The 10,419-nt window shown below is 39.6% G+C and overlaps 1 protein-coding gene across 1 annotated transcript in view; it reads left to right on the top strand.

The window, feature by feature from the left end:
• The first annotated feature begins 1,991 nt into the window (after positions 1–1,991).
• Positions 1,992–10,419, top strand: part of LOC127651316 (uncharacterized) — a 12,709-nt gene continuing 4,281 nt past the window's right edge. The window contains exon 1 of the mRNA XM_052137098.1: positions 1,992–2,238. Within this exon, the coding sequence (XP_051993058.1) occupies positions 1,992–2,238 (247 nt within the window). The remainder of the gene's footprint in view (positions 2,239–10,419) is intronic.

Below are 10,419 nucleotides of genomic sequence, written 5' to 3'. Positions count from 1 at the left end.
TATGAACATTTTATTAGAGTAATATTGTAATACTTATTACATTCTGTGCAGTTATTACATTCTGTATCATTATTACATGATACAAACATATACAAGTTTAAAGCTGAAGTGTGGATTTTCTGCATTAGTAGCACCACCAAATAGATTTGAAAAAATAAACATTGTTTTCAAACAGCTTTCTGAATACACCCTAGATCTGCCCTTGGTCGACCTAACAGATAGTACCGCCTTACATGCACACCATTGGTTTAGTCAATGTTGTTGTGTCGGGCTGGATGGGATGCTCAAAACAAACAGTGCAAAGCTGAAAGTGTGACAGAGCCGCAATTTTTACACTTTTAGGTGAAATCAACCAAAGAATGATGTACATTGAATTGTTTATGCATATTAAGAATGTATTTAAACATAAAATAATTTACACACATGAGCTTTAAAATAATTTGTCTAAACAATTAACCAAACAGACTAATGAAAATTACCTTTTCAGATAAAGCTGTCTCTCGCTGTATGTATGTGTGACATATGAGGACACGATCTTCTACCTTGTATCTTTGACTTGTATCTGTCTTTCCAATTTTATCGGGCTTGTAGTGCATAGCATGGTAATTATTCTTAATGTAAAACTCAGAAATGCAAATCAATCACTCTCTCAAACACACTGTAACATGTGAATGGAAGATCCAGAGCTGGATCTAGGTGCGGCGAAACAGTTCTTTAATAAAATAAACAAAGTAAAATGTAATGGTGAAAACACAGGAAAAAAGTAAACAACAACAATGGGAGAGCACAGGAACAAAATAACCATCCACGATGGAAAAAAGGTATACACACAGGAGGTCGAAACACTTAACAACTGACAAAGAACAAGTAAAAAGCAGGGCATTATAGACACACAATGGATCATGACTTAATGGAAGACAGGTGAAAAAACATCAAGGACTACTGGCAGTGATGAGGGCAGGGAATTATGGGAAATGTAGTCTGGGAGGAACAGATGACAGAGGAGAAACACAAGGCAAACAACAGTGAAGCATGAAAGAACCCCCCTCTAATGGGTGGCTCCTGAAGCCCAAAGAAAGTTGGTCAAGGAGGCAGGGCCAAAATGGAGCCGGAGACCAAGGATACTAGAGCAGAACAGGCAGACAGCCATGAGGCCAGGGAGACCAGAGCAGATCAAGCAGACAGCCATGAGGCCAGGGAGACCAGAGCAGATCAGGCGGATGGCCAGGAGACCAATGAGGCCAGAGCAGATCAGGCAAATGGCCAGGAGACCAGAGCAGATCAGGTAGATGGCCAGGAGACCCAGATGACCAGAGCAGATCAGGCGGACAGCCAGGAGACTCAGAAGACCAGAGCAGACTGGGTGGATGGCCAGAATACCCAGGAGACCAGAATATGTCAAGCGGATGGCCAGGAGACCAAGGATACCAGAGCGGATCAGGTGGATGACCAGAAGATCCAGAAGACCACCTCTGGGTAGGAACTGGATCAGGAGGCCTGGTTAGTGGCCACAGGGCTGAAACAGGACCAGGAGGTCTGGGTGGTGACCACAGAATAGATACTGGAGCAGTGGAAGACTTGGAGGGTGGAGCCGTGGAAGGCGGAGCTGTAGTAGGCTCGAGGGGCGAAGCCGTGGAAGGCGGAGCTGTAGTAGGCTCGAAGCTGTGGAAGGCAGAGCCATGGGAGGCTCGAGGGGTGAAGCCCTGGAAGGCGGAGTCGTAGCAGGCTCGAGGGACGAAGCTGCAGATGGCAGAGCCATGGTAAGCTCGAGGCTAAGAATCCAGGATGACTGTGAAATGACCTCAGTGGTTGTGAACATGAGCAGAGACTCAGGAATGACCTCTGTGATCATGGGCATAGACAGAGACTCGTGAACAACCTTGTTGGTCGTGGGCATGGACTTAGACTCTGGAACGACCTCTGTGGTCGTGGACATAGACCGATACTCGAGTACGACCTCTGTGGTCGTGGGCATTGGCTGAGACTCGGGAATGACCTCTGTGGTCGTGGGCGTAGACAGAGACTCGTGTACTACCTCTGTGGTCGTTGACATATGCAGAGACCCGGAGATGACCTCCGTGGTCGTGAGCATGTACAGAGACTTGGAAACGACTTCCGTGGTCATGTACAAGGGCAGAGAATCAGAGACGACCTCCGTGGTTGTATACAAGGGCCGAGACTTGGAGAAGACCTCTGTGGTAGAGGACATGGGCAGAGACTTAGAAACGACCTCCGTGGGTACGTACATGGGCAAAGATTCGGAGACCAAAGCCTTTCTGCTCCTCCTCCTCCGGGAGTCCAAAGTTGGCAGAGTAGGCTCTGGGACAGACGAGGCTGGCAACGCTGGCTCTGGGATGGACGATGCTGGCAACGCTGGCTCTGGGATGGACGAGGCTGGCCGTGGCAGATGTGGGAATCGGCTTGGTGGCCGTGGCAGGCAATGGCACTGACAATTTGTGGGAAATTGTCTTCGTGGGCCTATGCACCGATATCAGTGATAATTGAACTTGGAGACAAGGAAGGTAAGGCCTTTGAGCAATGAGTCACGGAAGGCTGGACTGTGGCATGGCATGGAGCCGACTCAAATTTGTCTGAGACAGGGCGTGGAACAGACTCAGACATGGCTATGACATGGAGCGGACAGTGAATCATGACACACACACACACACACACACACACACACACACACACACGAACATCAATTTATTTAGACACTCCATGTGAATTATTTGCAGAATAATTAAATAATGGTTAATAATAAGAATAATAATGAGTTATTTTGTCAAAACTTTATATACTTTATCCATATAAGACACATAAGTAATTATAAGGGTATTGTATAATATTGACAATATTATGATATGTAACAAATATTATGCATTTACAATTTCTCCTCATAAACTGTGCATGAAAATCAACTCATTGAAGAGAAAGTTTATTTTTTTCTTATAATCAATCAATTTCAATCAGTTACATAAAAGTGATAAAATTGTTAATATCTCTAGAGTGCAGATATTCAATAAATGGATTTTACACTGTGAAATATTATTCCATCCTTATGTCATGTCACCTTGCTTTTTTTAATCTAAAATGCAATAATCATTGACTAGATGTTTATTTCAGTTTGTCTGATTTTCATTTTATTTGTTCTCTTAGATTTGAAAAGCACTTTACATGTTTCAGATGGCCTTCAGTAGTCATCCTGACTTAGCAGTGCAATTCATACAAAAATCAAAGTGATAGACAGACTCAATGGAAAAGCTACACACATATACATTTGCATATCGATTCCAGTTGTGTGCATAAAATAAGCTACTACTAAATGGAAATAGCAAATAAGAATATACGCAAAAATGTGCAAAATGATTCTGAAGGCCTTCCTTTTCTGCTGGTTCTCAACAGCTCTCTCTTTGTCCGATTTTTTTTTTTTTTTTTTTTATCTATCATTGTCATCTCTACATGCTTTCATTCCCCAGGTCCTGGATGCTTCAGAGCGCAAAGGACAGAGACACAACAAAATGAGATTATTGTCAATGCGATGCAAAAACACAAGACAAAGCTATGATCTGGAAAGAACTATATTCTATAAAAAATGAGTCTCAAGCTGTTGCTCAGTGCAATTAGCTAAGAAGCTGCTGCCAATGCAATCCAATGCATGCCGTTAAATAGTAGGAATGTTACTGGATGAAACACTGCCAGGTAATGTTCAATGCACATGCAGATGGATAAGAGGTCCGCAAGTCCAGCTGAGGCCAGTGAGAAAGATATACAATTGATAGCCTGTCAATGAGGGATACATGGTAACAATGAAGTATATAAAGCATAGGATGTAATACAGCAGCTCGGCAATTGTAATGTTAAGTGGAAACAAAAGGTTGGGTTCTTTGGAGAGACATCCAGAGAGTCCAGCAATGGACTGGCAATTCCCACAACGAAGCACAGTACTGAGGTGATTGAAAACAAAATAATGCCAAAATGTCCCTCACAAATGATGTACCAATTTAGAGTCTAATTGAATATAGATGTTGTTTTGGAAGGAAGAATTGCATATGGTTATACAGAGCTGGGGAAATGAGAAATAAGTCAGTCAGTCATTTCAGTTAATTAAGATCCATTTATATATATATATATATATATATATATAAAAGTATGTTTAAATGAGCCAGTTTATCAAATATATATCCCAAGGTTACCACAGCCTGCCAGATCCAGCTCCGGTCCTGCCTGATGTCCGACTCCCACTGCTACGTGTCGCTGTGTGATGATGACAAACTTCACTTCAGTCTACTACGATGGACATCACAGAGGATGAATTGATGCCAACTCCAAGACATAGGATACATCAAATGCCACTGTCTGAACCTTGATCTCAGGATGAACATCAACAAATTACCTGCCATAAGCTCCAAGCCGACAGCTGCTTTGAAACGACGTCTGCTATACAAATACAAATGACTTGACTTGAATTGGCAAGTTCAAAGTTCAAATCATAAGATTGACAGAAGGACTGATTTCTGGATCAACATTTGCAATTTGGCAAGATATTTGTAATTTCACCACTAAATCTACAGTTCATTAATTAAATCTAAAAAGAAAAGAAATTTAAAGAAACGTCATACCTGGATTAATGGTAAAGCAAGTAAAGTATACTGAGGAATTGTTTCATGTGATACAGCAGCGACAAGCTATGCCTCATCCACCATGTATAATCTGTTCATAGGGACATTTAAATGTAACGGAAAGCAACGGAAACAGCGAAGAGTTTGCGGAAGTAAAAGCTGTTAGTGGATGCGAGCAGAGAAAACTGAGTGCGGAAAGAGGGCTAAGACATCAATCTTCAGTGGCACAAGTGTCTTCTGTGTGGAGAAGCATTCGGGCTTAAAGACTGATGTGAGTGGAACACAGAAAGAAGGGGAAAGTGCAACCAGCGAACGGTCATCACAGGGACGCTGATGGTAGGATCAAACACTCTCTAGTCGGGAAAGGGTTGATTATCTCTCTAATCTGTGCTATTTGAAGACAATCATGGACTATTTAGAAATTAATTGACTCATATTGAGAAACATTAGCGTTTGGAGGTAATGTACATATTGTTCATGTGTGTGTGTTTACACTAAGTAACAGTGAATTGTGAGCACAAATTGTTTCAGTTTGTTAACTCAACGGCTTATTATGCTTAAACTTATTATGCTTAGACTTAGAAATAAGTGAATGTTGAGACAGTCGTGCATAAGAACATTTTATTCACATAGTATTTTGTCTATATTTAAGTAAATGTTAATAGTAATGCTAGCGTTTATTTTTTGTTTCTTTAAGGTTATCAACCTATCAAAATCTATCAAAATCTAACAAAATCTAAGAAAAGCTAACAAGTAAGAAAGATTCATCTAAGTGGTTAAGAAAGCAACTTAACAAGCAAATTCATGAAGGAAGCTAAATGAACAAACCGATGTGATTATCTGGATTTGTGTACCAGTGAATTGAATTGAAACTGAGTTTAATTGGACAATCTGAACCTTGGATCTGACTACTGTTTAATCTATTATGGAATCTGTTGATAAATGAATACAAGTTGTGGAAAGTCCATTTGGAGTTGTTCTGTGTGTCCTTTTGAATGACTGATGCTCATTTTCGAGTTAGAGGCAGATGCTGATGTGTAAAATTCCCTGGATAACTCGACACTGGTCCTGTTTTTTTGGCTCATATTACTAGTGTGCTTATAAATCAATATTTGCATATTACAGCATATTAAAGAATGGTTTAACCAAATCTTGGTGTGATACTTGAAAAGAAAATATATGATTTCTGGCCTTGTTGAGGGTTATTTTAGACAGAAATTTTTTAAAGACTATATTTCAGTGACATTCGCATGTTTTTGTGAGCACATAAAAGAGCAATTATTCTTAATGATTATCATTATTAATAGTTTATCTGGTTTGTGGAGTCAACATGTGATTATATCTAGTAAGGGGGAGTGGAGCAAGATGGGCCAGTGGGTAAGTTGAAGCAAATAAACATAGGACACATAAGCAATACCAAGAGTACTATATAACATTGACAGTATAACGATATGTTGCAGATTTTATTCATTGAATGTTTCACACATGAAACTGTGCATAAATATCAATTCTTTAAAAGAAAGTTATGTTTTTAGACTTTATTTGTATTCGCACACATCAGTCACAAGTGATCAAACTCCACTGTGAGCAGATATTCAATGCAGAGATTTTACACTCTGAATTACTGTAATATCCTAATATCACCTTATGTTTTGAAATCTTAAAGGGGACCTATTGTGCAAAATTCACATTTACATGGTGTTTGTACATAAATGTGGGTCAGCAGTTTGTGTACACAACCACCATACAATGTTAAAAGTCCACCCATATATTTCTATTAATGAAAAACAGTGTCAAAATAAATGGTTTTCGTTTCTGCACTAAAGAGACATCACGTTAGAGCAGGCCTACCCCACGACTGGTGACAGACTCCACCCTATTATCATAGATCCTCCCCTGAGTGATCTACACACTGTCCGCCATTTTTTCTGCGCTGGAGCAGATACAGTGAGAAGAATAATGTCTCAGATTCATAAGCGTAATAAGTGTTCTGTCGTTGGCTGTGAAAGTGAACATAAGAGTCTTCATGTACTCCCGGCATCAGAGACACTGAAGACGCAGTGGACAAGTTTGGTTTTTGAAGGAAATGTTCCCCAAAACATACAAAAGTTTGTGTATGTTTGTGCAAATCTTTTTACACTAGACTGCTTTGTGAATGAGTGTCAATATAAAGCAGGGTTTTCAAAACAATTGATTCTCAAGTATGGATCAGTACCTACTGTTCGTGTTCCAGTTTTATATCCTGAAGATGTAAGTATCGCACTTTATATTTTGTGAATGTTTGCAAATCACAGAATGTGCTTGTTAGTTGATTCCACGACAATGCTGCTAAAGTAACCATTGTCTCTGATTCTATTCATGGAGACCAGAGCTATGTCTGGGCGTGGAGCAGCAGCTCATTTGCATTTAAAGAGACACACGAAAACAGCGTGTTTTTGATTCCACCCATACATCATGTCATAATAAATGATTCGTGGGGTATTTTGAGCTGAAATTTCACAGACACATTCTGGGAACATCTGATACTTATATTAAATCTTGTAAAAAGGGGTATAATAGGTCTCCTCTAAATATAAAAATCCATGCAGCTCCAAAAGATATTTGTTTCAGTTTGTCTTATTTTCCTTTTGTTTGTTCTCTAAGTTTAGAAAAGAACATTACATGTTTCAGATGGCCTTCAGTATAAATCCTGACTATCTGTGAAATTAAAACAGTAATCATAGTGATAGACAGAATCAACAAAAAAGCTTCATATATATATATATATATACAGGTGCATCCGGAAAGTATTCACAGCGCTTCACTTTTTCCAAATTTTGTTATGTTACGGCTTTATTCCAAAATGGATTACATTTATTATTTTCCTAAAAATTCTGCAAACAATACCCCATAGTGACAACGTGAAAGTTTTGTTTGAAATCTTTGCAAATGTATACATAAGTATTCACAGCCTTTGCTATGACACTCATAATTGAGTTTCCAGTGATCATCCTTGAGATGTTTTTACTACTTGATTGGAGTCCACCTGTGGTAAATTCAGTTCATTGGACATGATTTGGAAAGGCACACACCTGTCTATATAAGGTCCCACAGTTAACAGTGGATGTCAGAACACAAATCAAGCCATGAAGTCCAAGGAATTGTCTGTAGACCTCCGAGACAGGATTGTATCAAGGCACAGATCTGGGGAAGGGTACAGAAAAATGTCTGCAGCATTGAAGGTCCCAATGAGCACAGTGGCCTCCATCATCCGTAAATTGGTGTTTGGAACCACCAGGACTCTTCCCAGAGCTTGCCGTCTGGCCAAACTGTGCAATCGGGGCAGAGGGGCCTTAGTCAGCGAGGTGACCAAGAACCCGATGGTCACTCTGACAGAGCTCCAGCGTTTCTTTGTGGAGAGAGGAGAAACTTCCAGAAGAACAACCACCTCTGCAGCACTCCACCAATCGGGCCTGTACAGTAGAGTGGCAGGACTGAAGCCACTCCTCAGTAAAAGGCACATGACAGCCCATCTGGAGTTTGCCAAAAGGCACCTGAAGGACTCTCAGACAATGAGAAACAAAATTCTCTAGTCTGATGAAACAAAGATTGAACTCTTTGGCCTGAATGGCAAGCGTAATGTCTGGAGGAAACCAGGCACCGCTCATCACCTGGCCAATACCATCCCTACAGTGAAGCATGGCGGTGGCAACATCATGCTTTGGGGATGTTTTTCAGCGGCAGGAACTGGGAGACTAGTCAGGATCGAGGGAAAGATGAATGCAGCAATGTACAGAGACATCCTTGATGAAAACCTGCTCCAGAGCGCTCCGGACCTCAGTCTGGGACAAAGGTTCATCTTCCAACAGGACAAAGACCCTAAGTACACAGCCAAGATAACAAAGGAGTGGCTACGGGACAACTCTGTGAATGTCCTTAAGTGGCCCAGCCAAAGCCCAGACTTGAACCAGATTGAACATCTCTGGAGAGATCTGAAAATGGCTGTGCACCGACGCTCCCCATCCAACCTGATGGAGCTTGAGAGGTCCTGCAAAGAAGAATGGGAGAACCTGCCCAAAATAGGTGTGCCAAGCTTGTAGCATCATACTCAAAAAGACTTGAGGCTGTATTTGGTCCTTAAGGTACTTCAACAAAGTATTGAACAAAGGCTGTGAATACTTAAGTAAATTTGATTTTTTTTCGTTTTTTTTTTTTTTATAAATTTGCAAAGAATTCAAACAAACTTCTTTCACATTTTCATTATGGGGTATTGTTTGTAGAATTTTGAGGAAAATAATTAATTTAATCCATTTTGGAATAAGGCTGTAACATAACAAAATGTGGAAAAATGTAAGTGCTGTGAATACTTTCCGGATGCACTATATATATATACAGGGTTGGGAGGGTATTTCAATACAGATTACAGAATGCACGCTGTAAAAATTTAATTTGTAACGTATTCCGTTACATTAATCAAGGTCATTCAGTCAAGGTTTATTTCTATTTCTTGTGCTCCAAACTTACTTCAAACTGCTTCTCTCTCTGCTCGTATGAATGTAAGCACATCATAAGCAATTGTTTCACCACTATTCAAATGCACTTTGGATTGTATCAATTATATGTATAAATTTTTCCACCTGAAAGGACTAAATATTAATTGAAACAAATGACAATAAATTGCAAAGTAATCTCTTCAGTAATCAAAATAATTTTTGAATGTAACTTTATTCTAAATACCACTGATTTAAATTGTAACTGTAGTGGAAATATATATATATATATAAAATTAATTAAAGGATTTTCAGTATTGTTTGTTTTGATTGATCCTTGCCTGTAATTTATATATAAATGCTTATTAATGTCAGCCATACACATAAAAATAAGCTCCAACAAAAGGGAAATAACAAATCAGGATGGACACAAAAATTTGTGAGATGATTCCGAAGGCCTTCCTTTTCTGCTGGTTCCTTTCCTCTGTCAGTTTTTTTGCTTCTCTCTCTGCTTTGTAGGGTCCTAATAACCCTGTCTGGGTTTATTTTGTGATAACAACCAGACTGTACATTATCCCTTACATATAACACACTTGATATTTTCTTCTGGTTTGTAGAGTCAATCAATGATTTATATATCTAGTAAGGGAGAACATGTTTTTAAAATAAAATCTGGCTAAAGGTGATCATATTATAGGTTTGTATATATTTGGATTCCCCAAATATATTGTTTGTTTTTTTTTGGCTCTGGAACAAAAACTGGAAGAAAAATATTATATACCATTTCCTTGTTGATACAAAAGAATAATTGCATTATTAAATAATAATTTGTTACATGAGCATTTCCAGTGTTTAAATTGTGCAGGAGAGTGTGTGTGTGAGACAAGTTGAAGAAGAGTGCTGTGCAGTGGTGCTCCCATAGCTGAGAGAAAAGCTTTGGGGGAAATGATAAGGGGTGCTGTTGGGAGGGTGAGCACCAGTGTGGGTGAGGGGGATGAGAGCCACCTTAGATGAATGTGTTACAGTGTACGTCTGACCAGAGTGAAGAGTACAAGACAATTTACAGTGGGAGACAAAAAGGCATTTTGCACTGGGAGACAACAATCAGAATGTGCTTATAGCTGTGTTCTACCTGTTTCATGTTCTCGATGCAGTTTTATTTGAAATACATAGAATCAAGATAGACCCTGTTGAAGCTTTTGGAAGTCTGAAGGCTGATCAATAATGAAGACTACTCAGCAAATCATACAGAATACAGGCCAAAGGAAAAGAACCTCCAGCTCAACTTCAAATAAAGCAGGCAACATGTGAGTAATTATGTATGGAGGGAT

This window comes from Xyrauchen texanus, chromosome 11 (assembly GCF_025860055.1).
Source record: "Xyrauchen texanus isolate HMW12.3.18 chromosome 11, RBS_HiC_50CHRs, whole genome shotgun sequence".
Lineage (NCBI taxonomy): Eukaryota > Metazoa > Chordata > Actinopteri > Cypriniformes > Catostomidae > Xyrauchen > Xyrauchen texanus.
This window is presented reverse-complemented; position numbering and strand designations above follow the sequence as displayed.